A 19,036-nucleotide genomic window follows, 5' to 3' on the forward strand; every position below is an offset into this window, starting at 1 on the left:
TGGACCAAGAACCTTCCATTTCTCTAGAAATCCAAACTGAGATCCTGAACTAGTGGAACTGACGCTGAAGAAGGCCTTCTTGGAGTTCTTCTCATGCAGTAGAAGGCACTGACACATAAACCGATGGAATAACACAACCCGGCCTAATGTAGCTCTCCATTTCTGAGGGACATATGAGAAAACCAATTCAAAATCTGATTTCGTAGTGTCCCCGAAAAATTACTAGGATCCTTATCAAAAAGTTTGAAAATGATTCATCCTATCCGGTCCTGAGCATCAGAATATGAACTAGAAGGTGATTGATCTGAGCAAAATGAGTAGCCAGCCTTATACGGTAGATTTGAAACTGCACCACTTTCAGCCCTTCCATTTGAGCCTTTAAAGAGATCCAGATGTGGGATCCACCCACGACTCATATTGGCCTCAATTACCACATTATCATCACCACAGATCCCCATGCTCTCATGTTTCGTTAGTTCTGTTGCGGAATGCAAAAGAAACAGTTTCCGCAAAACGGGAGGAGACAATGAAGGAGACATATCTTCCATACGATTATTGCTATCCGAGGAGAAGTATTTCTTGGATGATTCCACTTTTAGGGAAGTATCGTCTCCAGGAGAACTGAACAGCTGCAGTGGCAAACTCGATAGAAACTCTTGAACAGGATACTCCGAAAATTCTACTAAGGGTCAAAACATAGCATTACTTCTCTCTGCTCCAATTGGAAAAAATGCTGGGCTGATATCATTTCCCTCAGTTATTGATAGATATTGGCAAGGCTCTTTGTTCGTTACCTACGAGGCGAATTCCGGGGGGTGTGACTGGCAAATTGTGACTACTATAAAGTGATCAGAGTAGAAACTGAAGCTCCTTGTGGTTCTCTGAAGTCTAAAATGCCCAACTCTTAGATGATTCTTTTCTTCCTCCATCACTAGCCACTCCATAGCTACAACTTGGCGTCTGGAGTAGATATTCTTCCGGACATTGGACGTCATTTCCCTGGTACTGTTGATGCAGAATGTGCGCATTCGAATGCTCGACCATCCAATTCACCATCAGCAACCCCTGCTGGACGACAAGATCGTCATATTCCGACATGGAGCTATATTCCACGTTGTAGTTAAGAAGAAACAAATGCTCTTCCCCCCTGCTTCTGTATTTCTTGTAGCATTCTTCAGGCCCTTTATCTTCAAACCTCAACAGAGTAAAATTGTCTGAATATTTTTTATCAGTTTCTGAAGGCGGAACAAAGTTAAGACGCGAGCTCAATCTCTAGAGCTGTTGTGCGTATTGAAGGAACATAAAAACAAACAAGTGGACGGAACCGAATTTCCAGCAAATCTTTTAGAAAAATCATTGGATAATTCATTGCAAGTCGACGGAGTATAGTCTGAAAACTCTTGTCCTGAATGTTTGTGTGAAATATCCGCCATAAGCTCTGAAAAGCATCATTTCTGAAAGAGTCGAGTGATACGAATCTTCCTCGTTCAGGTTCTCCGAGCAAGCGAGACTGGAATAGAGATCATTAGTTTCTTTTTCTGCTGCCAATTCTGCAACATTAGACTCTGTTCTTGTCACCTTTACAGAGAAATTCCCATCAGATTGATAGAGATTTCGAGCACTTGCTCCAGGAAGCTGATCCGTTCAGAAAATAAATCCGATCTACAGAAACTTTCGTCATCTGCATTTCCTTCATCTTTCATCATTCTTATATCTTTTTCTGTCTGAAATAAGCTCTCTCAGATCTGATTGGAATCGAGCTCAAATTTCACGAAATTTCTCCTGGAAAACAGGAAGAAGAACAAGAAGCCGCTACATAGGCCGAAATACTGGTTCTTCAATCAGTTCATTCAAATATCCGTCCATGATCGGAAAGATCGGAATATGTTTCCGGCGAGAAATTTTTGACCGGAGCTTTTCTTAGAGTAAGAAATCAGCTAGAAACTCATCTCTTTCTGGAGCTACTCTATTGAAGAACAAGAACAGTGATTCTAAGCAATTTAGCTGATCAAATTGTAGAGGAAAATTGTGATCTTATTCTGTTTTCTCTTTTATGAGATTAGAAAGTGAAGGAAAGTTTGGGATTTGAGGAAGAAAGTAAAACAAAAACAGAGTAGATGCAGCTTGCTAGTGTTTGAAAAATAAAAGACTAGCTCAGATCTAAAGAAGAAAGTAGTGATATAATGGAGGAAAAGAAGATGCTAAATAAGGAAGTGGACGGCCGGAGCTCCTGCAATCTCACCGGAGAAGATGACCGGAGATTAGAGTTCCAATGGCTAAGATTTCAAAGTTGATGTCAACGAGGACTGGCCGGAATCCGGCAATGGTGCGATCGGAGAAGATGAAGTGAGGGAAGGGTTTGGATCGGATTTTTCTCTCTCGTTTCTCTCTCAGATTTGGGGAAAACCCTCTGTTCCCAGCTTTTTTTCTTTTTTTCTTTTCTTTATAAAACCCTCATTCGGTCTATATATAGAGAAATGCTATATTTCCCTTCTCTTCATTTCCGATGGGCAGCCCCTCCTCAGTATATTTGAGACTACTCTTTGCTTACATGGGGTGTCCAAATAAGAAGTAGGGGAGAAAATTTTGGAGTGACATGCTTATCTCTCTCTCTCTCTCTCTCTCTCTTGCTGTTACAAAGTGAGACCCCCTTAAAAAAAACTCAATCGAACTTCTCTTTATAGATGGAGATGGGGGCTGATATTAGCACCCCTTGATTTGGTATTTGCACTCCCCTTCTTAACGAGAATGGGATACCCTTCTCTCACATTTCCCTTTGCCTTTTATAGATGAACGAGCAAATTTTGTTTCATTTTTCATGACAGCCACCCCTTTTGTATGATAATATACTCCCCTTTTTACTTGGACAACCACCTCTTGGATAATCAATAATACATCCTTCCCTTTTATTTTCTAGGACAACTCTCATTTGGATAGTGCACTCCGCTATTGCACATTCAAATGCACTAAGAAATATTCCATTCTTCTTTCTTGGGTCACCCTAAATTGGATAACTCACTCCACTTTTGTACACTATGTGCACACTATGCTACCTACCTCGCTCGTTTGCTAGGCGAACCTCGACGGATTTTGATGAAATTTTGAAGGGACCAACATGGGATCCTAACCTAGCTTAGGGTAGAATTTGGGGTTCCAATTCATTGATTTGATGGGGTTTTTGCACAAAATCGGGAGGTTTAGGGTCCGGTCAAAATAGGGTGTCTACACCCACCCAAAATTTGAAGTTTTCAAATTGATTCTCTCTTTTGTATTTTTCTCACTTAAAAGTTTGAAGCCTTTGGAGTGTGCTCTCTTTTCACTTGTGAAATTTAGTCCAATTTGAAAAAAGTGAGAGAGATTCCTCCATCCATATACGAGGCAGTGCTGAGACAAAGGCTTGGGCCTTTCAAGGGCATTCAATTTGTTTGCCTATGGAGTGTTACAAAGAACAATAAGAACAAATAAAAATAAAAAAACACACATTCGCGCGCGCTGAACCGAGCCGTGCCATGTCGGGGCGCCGGCACGGGTTGGGTTTGGGTTTTCCCTAAACAGGATTATCTTTTTGACACCAAGAGTCATGTCTCTTTGCTTTATCTTAAACTCGTTTTTAAATAATATTTAAAACCCAAAAGCCATGTCCCTACTAATGTGACCGTTAAAACCCTATTAATAACGTTTTAACAAACGGCTCTATTTTTAGATAGCGTTTAAAGGGTCGTGTCTTTACACGTTAAAGGATATGTTTACGTTTTTAAAAGGGCATGTTTACTGTTTTAAAATGTGTCTTTAACAGACACGTTTTGCCTTTAAAAATAGACTTTCTCCAATGTTTTTATACTCAACTTTTCTGCCTCCTCTCTCTGTTGTTAACAGAACAGTATATTACGTTTTCGTCTGTCTTTATTTACTTTTTGTTTCTTGCTGGGCAATTAGAGTGTTAATCGTCAGGTTCAGATCTATCTGATCGTGCACTTCAGGTAGATATCGACGGTGCGTCGGGCTGTTGTATCCTGGGGGTGATTGCGTTTAGATCTGTTGCACTTGAGGCTTTTCCGCAGAGGCGCAAAATCACTTTAAAGAGAGCGACCTAGTCCTTGCCTCATCTCGCCGCATCGAAAAGGTTTCACATAATAGTTTATTTTTCTGTTTTTTCATAGAAATCAGAAATCAGGTACGCCATATTTTTATATTAATTTAGAGGAAAATTCTACAACATGCTCCACGCCATTGATTATTCACATGTCTTATCCTAGGCATGAAAAGAATTGATGACAAGGAAAAAGTTCATCCGATCGTTGTGCAGAAACTTAACCCTCTAATTTGTGGTCGTTAATATAGAATCTCACTTACTCTCCATTTAACGACCACAAATTGGAATGTATTCACAAATTAGAGGTGAATTAGATGTTAGATTTTATGCATTTCCCATCCATAACAATGCCTTGTAATAAGTGGTCTGGATCTTTCAAAAGGGGACCCCGCTCGTGAAAAATATGTGCATCCATCGTATAAGAATCCAACATCAATTACGCCTGTATTCGAGACAAAGATCTCTCAATACAACAAATAATAGGGATTTTTATTCTCTCTCTCACACACACACGCACACATGTAGACAGCACATACACACACAAACACATACATGTCCATACATAGGGCAATTTTTTTTTCTTCAAGCGTCACTGGTAGAACCCTAAACTAGGATTAACAACGGTGAATCCACCATCGACCGTGAGGTTATGTCCACTGACGAAGGATGATTCATCTGAAGCGAGAAATAGAGCGGCGTCAGCAAGATGGCGTGGCCTCAACACTATACCTTTCAAGTTGGACACAGCACAACACATGGCTTCTAGTTCAGTTTTATCGATATTGGCTGATTCAGCCATTGGAGTAGCGAGTGCGAAAGGTGAGATGCAATTGACTCTTATCCCATGTTTCCCAAACTCGCACGAAGCCGTCCGAACGAGACCCACGAGAGCATGCTTGGATATGGTGTAGGCATGGGGGCCCGCACCCGCCACACATCCTGTTACGCTTGCGTTGCATATGATGGACCCACGTACTTGCCTCGCCAACATTGCACGACCCGCATGTTTAATTGCGATGACGGCCCCACGCATATTAATGTCAATGGTGTTGTCAAATTCTCCCATGTCTAGGTCTAAAATTCCACCGAGGGGGCCTATGATCCCGGCGTTGCTAAACATGATATCTAAGTGGCCATATTTCTCCAAGGCGTAGTCCACAGTCTCTTGGACTTGCTTCTCATCCCTTACATCACAATGTCGATAACAAGATTTTTGAAGTCCTATGGAGGCCACCACCTCCTGACCTAGTTCATCTTGGATGTCGGCAATAAGGACGAAGGCTCCATTCTCCACAAATAACCTCGCCGCTGCTTCACCTATCCCACTGGCTGCCCCTGTGATAATAGCAACCTTGCCTTCTAACCTGCACCACAAATGTGTTTTAGATGCTTGAAAGATTATAGGACTCAAAAGTTGAAATGTGGAGTGCCAAGAGGAAGATAGATAACTTTACCTTTGCTTAGACATCTAGATTGAGATTATGATTCCTTGGAAGATTGTACAGAAGCAAATAGAGAACTGCCCATTTCCTTGCCGGGTTCTCTTGCTTATATAACCTTAGAAGGTAGTCTTCTCCAATGGAACTAACATAAAAAGGTTCCTTTGACCGCCTTGGTCATGGCCATTACTATTTTAATAGAAATACCCACCATTTAAAAAAAAAAAGTAGACATAAAAGTTCTCCAATGGAACTAACATAAAAAAAGGTTCCATTGACCGCCTTGGTCATGACCGTTACTATTTTGAAGAGTGCAGTGGACCCACATGGTTGGATCATCCAAACTATTCATTTTATAACTCCTTATATATGTCATGATCCCAAAATAATCATCTATGTGGGATCATCTTAACCCTTCTGATCGATCCAATGGGGTTCTGTAATTTGCCATCTCTAAACAGATGGGAGGTTAGAATCATTCTATGGGAATGATTTTTTAGGAAGTCATAGTTAAGTTTGGGCTGAAAATGGGATGGTTTCGATGGTCAAACCATGCCGGTGCCACGGAAATTAAAAATAATACCTAGATTTTATATAAAACCTAAATTCATGATGCCATTAAAAAAAATTTAAAAATGCTAATGCAAATTTGAAAAAATAAATAAATAAGTCAAGAAATATAGAATGAGAATAGAAAAACAAAGAAACCTTGGTATTCTTCAAAGCAGTGACGATGGAATGAGATTCCGGTGTGCTATGTTCGTTGACTTATTAGTAAGACCCCACCTCATTGTAATATAATTAGGCATGCCCAGTACATTCAGTATAGAGGGTCCAACTTTAATTTGATCTGAACCGTCCATTTCGTAGGCCTTTGGTTCCTATCTCCTATGATCTGGCCCATAAATCAAACCCATCATGCAATAATTCATATAATCAACGGTTCATATTCTATGATGGTTAATTAAACACATCACTGGATGTTAGGATGACATGATTGTCACAATTTTTTGGGCAATAGAAGATCCAATTAACATGGATGGTTCGATCAATCCATGGGACCCACTATGCCGGCAAGCATTCCTCCATCACTCTCACAAAAGAGAAATAAACAAATGGTTTGGAGCGCACATTCCATCGGTAAACAATATTACAAATCCACCCATTTCCTAAAAACAACACGACTTCATATCTCTGCCACGACCTCCAATTCAAAGAAAAGAAGAAATGGAATGTTCCAACACGGCGCCTAAACAACCTCCCAAGTCTCCTCTGAATTAAAGAACGTGACCCGTTACTTGACCGTTACTTTATTGGAAGTGAGATTTGGTCCAATGCCCTTCCAGAAACGGGTCACAAGCGCTCTACCATTGGATCCAGGTCATTGTAAGTGCATTTATAATTCTGACTTTTGCCGGAATTCTGAAAATCCAAAATTGGGGCTTTTCAATCGAGAGCTAGGTCCGATCCACCCGCTGGATACCATGAAAAAATTAGGGATTTTCACTAATTTCTGAATGATTACAGAGAGAATCAATTGGTGCTTTTATAGAGCACATACATGATAAACATAGAGATAAATCAATATAACTATAGAAAGAGAGAATCCTAATAAAATCTACTTTCCTATTCTCTCTTGCTTGCCTCTTCTAATTCACTTGCCTAATTTATCTAGTTGCCTCATTAACCCAACTTACCCAATCTACCTCCAAGATGATCCAACGGTGAGATCTTAATCCAATCCAACCGTTGGATCCCACATACTCTAACAATTACACACCTTGAGTATGGGCCTATTATTTATCTCTTGCACAGCTCGGATACTTAACCCCGATTCTTTCCCTTCTTCCGTCTTGCTATTTTGGTCCTAGGGTTGCAACTTGGGTGAGGTCAGGTTGGGCTTTTGCTAAAAAATGAACTAGAATCAATTGACACTTGGGTCGGGCTTTTGCTAAAAAATGAATTGGAATCAATCCACACTTGGGTCGGGTTGAGCTTTTGCTAATAAATGACATGGAATAAATCCGAAGAGAACCCAACCCAACCCAACCCAAATGTATGGTAAAAGTTCAACCCGAATTCCCAAAATTTGGCCCGAGTAATTTTGGATCTTGTAGATGTGAATGAACAGGATAGCAGAGATTAAAGGTAGAAACAAAAGGATGAAGACAGGCTGGAATGATTTGCTTCCGAGGAAACCTACCTCCAAAGCTTTATGATTAACGGAATCTAGCTGCATCATAATTACTTACTACTGAGCCTATATAGGCTTTTACAGCCCAAACATAATAAACTTTTTAAAAACTAAACTACTCAAAAACTCCAACGGGAAATTCCTATAACCCTTGTTTACCCAATCCCTGAAATAGTGAAAGTACTACAAACTGCCGTAGCCCATTCCTCATCTCTAGTGGCCACGGATACGTAGGGGCTGGTCAAGGGGTTTTGTTATCGCTGGTACTACTTCCACTTGATTGTGTTGTACTTCACATTCGATCAGCTAGGGAAATAGAAATAACTGACTTACACCCAATCCCTGAAAACTATTCCAATGGAAATAAAACGACTATACTGGCTTAGTCGTCATAGCCTTATTAAGTTATACACAAGTGGATATGCAAGATGACTTCCTCTTTTTTCTTTTCTTTGTTTTTTGAACTGTATTTTTTCATAAACATATATTTGCAAGCCCATGCTTAGATAGATAAAATCATCCCATAAGTATGATTTTAAAGAATTGAGCCTCTAGTTCAATCGGTTAAGGCTTTGGTTTTCAACCAGAACGTGGCCGAAGAAAATCCTTGTCAACTCGGTGCAGACGCGGTCAATGAGTCGTAATTTTTAAATGAATAAAATACAAAAATCCAAACCAAGTATGGCACACCAAATGAATGGTAAAGATCATCACCATGTGGGAGATATTAGCTATGATATTCACATTACCATTGTTTAATAATGAGACAGACTCACGTTGTCTTTTATTATTTAATCAACAGCCCATTGATTATAATAAGACAAGGTGAGTTTGTGTTAAACACAAGCATCCTTTAAAAAAATAATGAAAAGAGTGGTTATATCCCTGTCTACATGCATACATGATTAGGGCTGCAACTCGAGCCGGGTTTTACCCGTCCCGCATCAACCCGACCCGAAAATAGCCTGGGTTGGGTTTAGGTTTCATGGGTTTCGGGTCGAGCCGGGTCGAGCATTCAAAAGCCCGCATGAATCTCGGGTCGAGCCGGGTTTGAAGGGGCCCGACCCGACCCGAGTTACATAAGTTATAGTATGTAGATTTTTTTCTATTGTTAGTTAAAAGTGAAAACCCACACACCCACTGTTATTGCGTGTGAGTGTAATTTCTGCTTCTATGAGTTGAGTTGATTCAAGTGTTTGATTCAGCATTGTTTGATTGTAATTACAACATTGTTTGATTACAACATTGTTTGATTCAAGTGTAATGTGAGTGTAATTACATCATTGTATGATTCAAGTGTAATGTGAGTGTAATTTCTGCTTCTATAAGTTGAGTTGCCTTGTCAAACAAGAATTTTCCTTAAAAAATTGCGTCAACGTGAAAAAACCCGAACCGACCCGAGATTTATCATGGGTAGGGCCGGGTTTGGGAATCGTGGGTTTTCCGAAAAAAAAACCCGACCCGAGATATTTCTCGGGTAGGGTTGGGTTCTCCAAAACCCGACCCGTCCGACCCGAGTGGCAGCCCTATACATGATTGTAGAGATAGCCAAAACAAGGCACTCTTTTGTGAACAACTTTACATAAATTACGTGACATTTCAGTGCATACTGCCCCAGAAAATTCAAATAATGTATTTGCCCCTTTCTTTTACTTGGGACACCCATATCTTTTACTCGGGACAACCTCATTGGTTTGACATCATGGCAGCAGCGAGATGTTGGAAATGGCCAAAACTCTGCCGGGACTCGGCGAGTCTGAGGCTCCAAAATGCGGCAACTTCAAATCCGCATCGACTCGGTCGAGTTCCGGGCCGACTCGGAGTTTTAAAACACTGCCCAGATGTTATATTGAGGCCATGGTGGCCACTTACCAGTTACCATAACAGAAAGAAACAGAGCCTAGCAACTCCGAGTTGGCTCGAAAGATTCTCATTGTCCCATTTTCGTCCGTTTATTTATTTATTTTCTTTTCGTCCGTTTAGCCGGGAGAGAATGAGAAGCCCTGCCTAACAGGCCCATATGTTCAAAATTTTCGTTTCAAGCTAATCAAAACAATAAATAACATTAGGCTCTGCTCGTTTTGGAATTTGAGAATTGATTTTGAGTCGAAAACCGATTATGGGACTCAAAATTCCATTTAGGCCCTATTTGTTTTGGATTTTGAGAACAGACTGTGAATCCAAAACTGATTATTGGGCTTAGAATTAAGGTAAATTTGAGCCCAATAATCAGTTTTGGACTCACAATGGATTTTCAAAATCCAAAACAAACAGGGCCTTAATTTCGAGTCCAATCATCAGTTTTGGACTCAAATCCAAAACAAACAGGGACTTACTGTAGCTTTTGATATTAACAAAATAATCGCTTAGAGGAATCTACGTGCAACACAAAGACATTACAATATTACAATATCAAAAGCTACAAACTCTACTCTTTCTAAAAAAATTCCCCACAAGATTTACAGTCTAAAATATAACACCCAGTTATTACCCTACAATTGCGGAAGACTATCCACCTTTCCAAGGTTATATAAGCAAGACACCACAGGCAAGAAACTGAGTAGTCCTCTATTTGTTTCATCACAGCCTTCCAAGAAATCATCTCAATGTCTAAGCGAAGGTAAAGTAATCTTCTTCCTTAAACTGTAGATTTCTCTAATGGTTTGATCTTTTTGTTATTTGAGACCTATAATCTGTTACAACATCACATGGAGTAATCTAACATCTAGGAACCATATATGGAATCTAGGTTGGAGGGCAAAGTGGCCATCATCACAGGGGCAGCCAGTGGGATAGGCGAAGCCGCAGCCAGGTTATTCGCAGAGAATGGGGCCCTTGTCGTGATCGCCGACATCCAAGATGAACTGGGTCATCAGGTGGTGGCCTCCATAGGCCCTCACAAATCTTGTTACAAACATTGTGATGTGAGTGATGAGAAACAAGTCCAGGCTGTGGTGGACTACACTATAGATAAGTACAATCACCTCGATATCTTGTTTAGCAACGCGGGGATCTGCGGCCCAACTGGTGGCCTTCTGGATCTAGACATGGGGGAATTTGACAACACCATGGCCATCAATGTGCGTGGGGCCGCCATCGCAATGAAGCACGCGGCCCGTGTTATGATGGCGAGTCAAATTCGTGGGTCCATCATATGCACCGCAAGCATAGCGGCATGTGTGGGTGGTGTGGGGCCACATGCCTACACCACATCTAAGCATGCCCTTGTGGGGCTTGTTCGATCGGCTGCCGGAGAGCTTGGGAAGCATGGGATCAGGGTCAATTGCATCTCTCCTTTCGGAGTGGCCACACCCTTGGCTTGTTCTGTCACGAATGTGGGTCCTAGTGAATTAGAAGCCAACTGTTGTGCTGTATCCAACTTGAAAGGACTAGTGTTGAAGCCTCACCATCTCGCTGAGGCCGCTCTATTTCTTGCTTCAGATGAATCTTCCTTCATTAGTGGACAGAATCTCTCAATTGATGGAGGATTTACTGTTGTTAATAATAGTCCAGGGTTCTACCAGTGATGCTAGCAGAATAAAATTTGCTCTGTCTGTGCACATTAGGACCTAGATGCATGTATGTGTGTATGAGTGAGAGAGAGAGATCTTTGGGTTTACTGGATATCTATTATTGCGCTCCATTTTAGGGAGGAGATGTCCATCAGAGATCAGAGTAATTTGTTTTCCAAAGTCTCTTTCTGTTTGTTATAATTGAACTTTCTTACTGTTGAAGCTTTGTAATAAGGCCCATGTGCGATGAATAATGTTCATTGAACTTGTTTTGCAAAGTCTCTTTCTGTTACCCATCTGAGTAACAGTCTCTTTCTGTTTGTCATATTGAACTTTCTTGCTGTTCGAGCTTTGTAATGAGGCCCGTGTGCTTTTTTTTATTTTGTAATCCTCATGTGAGATGGTTAATATGCGCTGAACTTGTTTCATTTTAAAATTTTCACTAGCAAATGTCATATAATGCCTTAAACTAACCTGTTTCATTTTAAAAATTCCCTAAGGGCCCGTTTGGATACCTCCCATTTTGTATTTGGATTTGGAACTGAATTTTGAGTACAAATTGAATAGATCAGGCAGCTCATGTAGAGGGAAACAGAGAGGGAAGGGGGTACTTCCTAGTGGAGGGGAGAGGTTGAGGAGAAAAGAGGGTGAAGGAAACAGCCACATATGTGGATTTCCAATTTCTTATTTCCACAGCAAATTTAGAAATCTGATTTTTTCCACTGTCAGCTGCTGAATTAGAAATTCAAGAATTTGATCTGATCCAAATTACAATGCAAAAAGGGCTGCAAATGTGAGAAATCCAAATCAAAATATTCTCGGCATCCAAACTAAACTAACTTGTTCATTTTAAAATCCTCACTAGCTAATGTCATATAATACCATAAACTACTCACTGAACCCATTTTTGTCAAAGGGTAACCCTTATTAACTGCATCATATTTGTCTGATGGGCATCGCTTCTGATAAATTTAGGAGTTTTCACTAATTCTTGGATGATTTACATTAAGCACGAGGAGTGTTTTTATAGAACACTCATGATAAACATAGCAAGAGAATAAGACAATTATGGAAAGACACTATCATAATCCGATTCACTTGCCTAATCTAACCCAACCAACCAATATAGCCTAATCAAATCAAATCTTCTAATCTTAGAATATTTGATGTTGATTTGATTTCATTCTCTAATATGCCCCCTCAAAATGTTCTGCCCAAATCTTTCACCAACGAGCCAGCGCTTAATTTCCAACATTGAGGATAAGGTTGATTCCAAGAAGGGTGGAATGAAACGTGCCTAGATAGGTTTCATTTAAATTGGAATAAATTACGTAGATATTTTAGAGAATAAGATCAGATCTTACTAAATCTGATATATTTAGTAGCTTGATAGATTAGAATACTAATTTAGATTAATTCTTATCATAAGATCAAATCTTACTAAATCGGGTTATTTTAATTCTTATTATTAGCTTTGATACCAATTATTACAAACCCGAATCGATTCGTAACGCGATTGATCTTCTTAGTGGGAAGATCGGCCTCTTTATCCACTTCGAGGGAAGGATCAATCCTCCTTTGTGCAAAAAGACACAATTTCAAAGATGGTTTCTTCATTGATGTCCATTAATAATAACATCTACTTATATAAAGCACTTAATGATAAATATAGAAAGATCTAGAAAGATCTTATTAGAAGAACAGAAATAGCTAATAAGAGACTATCATAATCTAACCTAACTACTAAATATATCAAGATATGATCTTATTCACTAAAATATCTAATTAATCTATTCCACTAAGTGGGACCCATCTAGGTATGTATCATTCCACCTGCCTTGAAATCAACCTTGTCCTCAAGATTGAAGATTAAGCACTGGTTGGTGAAAAATGAGATCTTGCGTCCCTTTCTTCCTTCCTTCGTCTTGTAATTAGTCATCATTGCACATTTCGTCATCAAGAGTTTACGCAGTTCCACTTTAAAAGTAGTGTCATCGGACTGTTCACCAAAGCTCCTTCGTTTCATTTTTTTGGAACGGTTTGGATGTTGATGCACGGATGGTTGTGGGAGAGGATCTTCACGCTGGTGTTGGATGGGTCGAGATGAATGATGGATTTTCCGGCGACGAACTCGACGACGCTGAAAATCAACGACAATTTTCTTTTGTAGTTTCTTCAGTTTTTCTTCTATCTTCTTTCTTTCTTCGTAATTTTCTCCTCTTTTTCTTTTTCGTCTTTTCTTTTTTATCGTGCAAGACTTCTCGATCACCATGTCGATTTTGTTCAAGCCTTCCACAAATTGTCGTTGCCATTCCTTCAATTCCAAAACAAGTGTTTTGATCTTCTGAAAGTCTTCACGCATCGAATCCAAAATCTCTGAAGACGTAGCCATGACGCATGATCGACTGCTTTGATACCAATTGTTACGAACCCGAATCGGTTCGTAACGCGATTGATCTTCTTAGAGGGAAGATCGGCCTCTTTATCCACTTCGAGGGAAGGAGCAATCCTCCTTTGTGCAAAAAGTCCCAATTTCTAAGATGGTTTCTTCATTGATGTCCATTAATAATAATATCTACTTATATAAAGCACTTAATGATAAACATAGAAAGATCTTATGATAAGAATTAAAATAACTAAATAAAGATTATCCTAATCTAAATTAGTATTATAATCTATCAAGCTACTAAATATTTCAGATTTAGTAAGATCTGATCTTATTCTCTAAAATAACTAAGTAATTTATTCCAATCTAAATGAGACATATCTATGCACATATCAAAATACTAGGGTGTCTTGAAATAACAATAGAAGATCACAATTTTTTTAGAGGAAGTCTAGAGTAAAGGGCGCCATTGTAAAATGGGGTGAAAGGGCAACCTCATTGGCTGCATGTCCCCATCTTGCATTAATGATGGCTGAAAAGTCAAATATGATAGTGACGTGCAGTCAATAAGAGCGCCCTTTCAACCTATTTTTACAAGGGCGCCCTTCAGTCTAGACTTCCTCATTTTTTTTATTGTCAAAACCCAACCCCTACGGAAGATCTGGTAATATAGAATAGGCGATGATAAATTAGCACCCCTTTGAAGGAGGGTATGTGGTAGACTTTAAGGTTTTTTATGCCGATTCACACTAAAGGGTTGCTAATTTATCATCACCTTATAGAATTACCTTCTCTCTCTTGCATGTTCTCATCCATTTTCCTTGAAATCCCAAGTGGGATTTTCTTTTGGTTTTAGGAGGATAGAGGGGCGAAATGACCAAGACACTGTGTTTTATTTCTGATATGACAATAGACAGGGGTATACTTTGAATTAGCATTGAAATTGCACCGTACGAGAAAATAAGACGAAACTACCTTCTTCTTTTATAAGTGTTTTATGTTTTTCATCTCCACCACCATCGACGACGACAGCTACAAATTGAAAGAGTAAGAAGAAGAAGAAGATGAAGGAGGAAGAAAAAAGAAGAGAATGAAAATGAAGGATAATAGGAGGAAGATAAAAGAAGAATCAACGCTAGAAAAAATATAAGATACCGGAAAAATGAACAAGAAAAAGAAGAAGAAGAAGGAAAAGATAAGAACCAAAACTAGAAAAAATGAAAAAAAAGAACACAAAGAATAAGAAAAGTCGGTGAGTTTTGGGGTCAAAACAATGAGATTTGAGATTCAAACGGTGAGATTTGGGGGTCGACTCAGTAAGATAGGGGGTTGACTCGGGAAAATAGGGGGGGTTAACTCGGTTAAACTGAGCCCACCCTTGAATATCACCATTTCGACCCCAAACCTCATTGTTTTGACCCCAAATATCACCAACTTTTCTTATTCTTTTTTTTTTCCATTTTCCCCTGCAACTTGCATTTTTTTCGGCGTGGATTCTTCTTTTTCCTTCCTCTTCTTCATATTTTCCTTTCCCTTCCTCTTCTTTTCTTCTTACTCCTTTTCCTCTTCTTCTGAGTTTGCCAACGCAAGAAACACAAAGCAGGTGAAACCCCTTGTTTCTTCATAGAAGCTGAAGAAGAAATAAAATGAGTTTGTTATCTTACATACGCATGAGGGTAAAAGGGCCTTTTTACTTACATCTACAGCGCCATCTGAATATTACAAGTGAAAAAAGTACAATCCACGTGTCATTTTTAAATTAAAACACATTTTCTATGTCATTTTCCCTACATATTATGATTTGAAATTCTTTTTTAAAAAGTTCTTCTTGTTAACAATACCATGGATATGCATCGCTTGTGAGAAGAGGAAATGAGGATATCAGGCGCAAGGGCCGGAGCTTAGGTCCATATATGAAGGATTGTAAACAGTCTGAAAACAAGTTAATTGTGCGTGTGCACACGCAGGGCGCGGCGTGCGTATTCACATACCAGACCCAAAATAGGTTCCCACTTGTGTGGCAAAGCATGTTGTATTTTTTATTGATTACTCATCTTACAAAAACTAATAAATACTTATTATGAGCTAGCTCTTTTCGATTCTCTCCCCCATAGCCTCCTTTTTTTTCTTGTTCTTCTTTTTATGATCCTTGATATCTGCTCTGTATCTTGACCACCTCGGTCCTCTCTTTCAATAAAATAGGCTATCATTTTGTGGGAAAAAAGAAAGAATTTTGTCTATCTAACGCTCAAGGGATGGATGGCAATGAAATGAACACATGTTTCACGATCACATAACAGATGAATGATTTAATGCATTTAATAGATACTTTAGTGTCGGCCATCTTGACAACAACCAGCCCAAATATTTTATACTATGCGAAATCAAATAAAATAAAAAAGGCTAAAAAGATAAGAGTTTGAAAGGGGCAGCAAGGCCTAGATCATATTAACCTTTCTTTTTGGGAACCATCGTAGATATGCTGTGCCTGAAAATGAGGGCTGTTGTATAATTTGAGGAGTCTTCATCACGGTGCTCCCCAAAAATGGGGTCTCAAATTAAGGGGTTAGGACAATCCTAGGGCTCCCATTTTGGGGCACACCTATCTGTTATGGGCCCAAAGAAATAAATGGTTTAGAAAATCTAATCATGTAGGTCCCGATTCCTTTTTGGGCTGCACGAGTGCGCCTGCATGTACCATATAAAAATTTAAAATTCCAATAGGATGTGATGAGACCCCTTGATCTATTAGGCCTCATTTAGGGATCCTTCAACATAGGCTAGACTTTTATTCTTCTAAGCCTTCATCTTACGGGTAATATGATATGTGATTTAGGCATGGGACCAGGATCATGTGAGTCACATAACGTCCTTAAACAGGATCAACGGCCCTGATTACACCTGCATTGCCTGTGTTGGACCGAAAGGTGATTGTTATTAATGACCCAACGAATGAATGTTTGCCTAGTCCCGCCTAGACCTGGCAAACGGGTGGGGCGGGGCGGGTTTGACCCGGCCCGTATGGGTCCGGTCTGGGTCAAAATGACCCAGAAAATTTTACGGTTCACTGAGCTTGGACGAGTCACGCGTGTAGTTTTTAGTAAGTTTTTGTTTTTCGTGGTTTTTTATTTTTTTATAGGTATTTGCTAGCTATCTTCTCCAAAGGCTACTTCTCGCCCATCCTTTGCAATTGTATGTGTTGAGAGATTTGTCTTTTTAGATGTGGTAAAAACTGCACGGAAATACTATTTTTGGAAAGGTAGCTAGCAATAATAATAATAAGTACCGAAAGAAGCTAGCAATAATAATACTAAAGTTTTTGAGAAAAAATACGGAAAAAGTGTTGTAAAGTAAAAGTACCGAAAAAAAAAAGTACCGAAAAATGCTAACTTTATATGACAATTACGGAAAAAACTACAAAGAAGAGGTTTAGAAATATGACAATTACAGAAAAACTACTTTGTTTCACTTCTACATGCACCAGCGGGTCCACCCAGACCCGGAAATGAGATGATGGATCAACATTTTTTCCGTCATCCCATTTCGAGGACTCACAGAAATTCCTCGGATAGTGCCACAATCTGTTCTACGTACAACCAGGGGCGGAGCCAGGAATGTGCACCAGAGGGGCAAAAAATAGTTGTTATACATCAATTAATAAATTATTATGAAGTAAAAAAATTAAATTTGCACAAATTTCTATTCAAATTAGTTTCAATTTTAAAATTATATGATGGGTGGCTGTACAAACCTTTCAATTAAAAAATTATATGATGGGTGGCCGTACAAACTCTTATTTTTCAAAATATACAGTACGGCCCACTCCATAAGATGATCCAAACCGTCCAATTGTTGGGCTACAACATAATATGTTGTGCCCAAAAAACCATTTCCATAGGATGATCCTAACCCTCCAATCTATTGAAGTTTCCATAATGTGCAGTCTCCCTTAGAGTGAAAGGTTAGGATCATCCCATAGAAATGATTTTTTTGGGCACAACCGATTTACATTGTGACCCAACACATGGACGGTTTGGATCATCCTATGAAATGCACCGTACTGTACATTTTGAAATATATGAGTTTGTATGGCCACCCATCATATAATTTCTCATCAAAAGGTTATTAGTTTATTTCATTTCCCAAAAAGCTCTCAAAAGCCTATTAAAGAACAAATAGAGCTAGTCTTCCTATAGATCGAAGGGTTAGGATCATCCCATGGAAATTTTTTTGGGCACAACCGCTTTTACGTTGTGATCCAATACATGGACGGTTTGGATCATCATATGGAATGCGCCCTACTGTACATTTTGAAAAATATGAGTTTGTATGGCCACCCATCATATAATTTCTCTTCAAAAGGTTATTACATTCCCCGAAAAGCTCTCAAAAGCCTGTTAAAGAAGAAAATGGAGCGGATTTGGGCAAATATCAAAATATGGTTGTGTTGATAACATTTCTCAAACTAGAAATATAATTTGTTAGCTGATATTTCAGCTCCAATTTTAGACCAATCCACTCCAACTTGGAGTGGATTGGTCTAAAAGGGGAGCGGAAATATCAATTCCCTATAATTTTCCTTGTATAAAAAATGGAAAGTAATGATCTATTTGGGACAGCCCCTCTGGTGCAATTATGACTCCTCTTTTACGATAAAGTGGGCTGTCCCAATTAATAAAAGGGTCGAGTATATCATTCCCTGTATTTTATTCCGGAAAGTTCTCGTTTAAGCGCAGCGAGTCCTCTTGTCACGTTTCGATTTTGAACAACGAATGGGACCCACATCAAAACCCCTACGACCATGCTGTTTGCTTTTTGTTAAGAGGAACAAAAAATTGGGCATTCTAAGACCAGACCTACCCAGTATCCAATCCCCTCGACTCTGAAAATTTCCTGAAAATTCCCTACGTACAACAATGTGGTGAACTACTTCAACAAGTCAACGCGTGAAATGGGCACCCTTGACGATATGAATAACTTGAAAAATAAACATATTTGTTCTGTAGCAGATCTATTACAGGATCAATTCGGATCGGCTCTAGTTCATTTAGAAAATGTGGTTCGAGGAACTATATGTGGAGTCGCCCCGCAGGTTCAGGTCAATTCTTGCCAGGTCTAGTCCCGCCTAGTTGGACTCTAATTATTTGGATAATGGCGGGCCCCACCAGATTTGTTGATCCAATTGTGTGTAGGTCAGTGCAAAATACCTACTTTTGTGACCCTAGGATTACATCTATTCTTTGTTTTGCTATTTCCCCAAAACAATGAAGAAATACCATAACTCTATCAAGAACAAAACTTGGCTCAGGTCCGGGTCTGAGTCCTCAGACCCCTATAATAGCAAAGATTGTTGGGGTGTGGAAATATCAATTCCATGCTTACTTTTTATTTTAAGAAGCAATTGATATTTCC

The 19,036-nt window shown here is 39.3% G+C and overlaps 2 protein-coding genes across 2 annotated transcripts; one reads left to right on the plus strand and one right to left on the minus strand.

Annotated features, from left to right (window-relative positions):
* Positions 1 to 4,510: 4,510 nt before the first annotated feature.
* LOC143853349 (short-chain dehydrogenase reductase 3b-like) lies at positions 4,511 to 5,623 on the minus strand. The gene is made up of 2 exons (XM_077363090.1): positions 5,548 to 5,623; positions 4,511 to 5,457 (listed from the first exon to the last, which is right to left on the minus strand). Exons 1-2 carry the CDS (start codon positions 5,559 to 5,561, stop codon positions 4,683 to 4,685), a joined length of 789 nt encoding a protein of 262 aa, XP_077219205.1. The 5' UTR covers positions 5,562 to 5,623; the 3' UTR covers positions 4,511 to 4,682.
* Positions 5,624 to 10,147: 4,524 nt separating this feature from the next.
* Positions 10,148 to 11,327, plus strand: LOC143853246 (short-chain dehydrogenase reductase 3b-like). The gene is made up of 2 exons (XM_077362976.1): positions 10,148 to 10,346; positions 10,476 to 11,327. Exons 1-2 carry the CDS (start codon positions 10,333 to 10,335, stop codon positions 11,251 to 11,253), a joined length of 792 nt encoding a protein of 263 aa, XP_077219091.1. The 5' UTR covers positions 10,148 to 10,332; the 3' UTR covers positions 11,254 to 11,327.
* The last annotated feature ends 7,709 nt before the right edge of the window (positions 11,328 to 19,036 follow it).

Source organism: Tasmannia lanceolata, unplaced genomic scaffold (assembly GCF_043159265.1).
Source record: "Tasmannia lanceolata isolate RefF3 unplaced genomic scaffold, GAP_Taslan_0.1 ptg000019l, whole genome shotgun sequence".
NCBI lineage: Eukaryota > Viridiplantae > Streptophyta > Magnoliopsida > Canellales > Winteraceae > Tasmannia > Tasmannia lanceolata.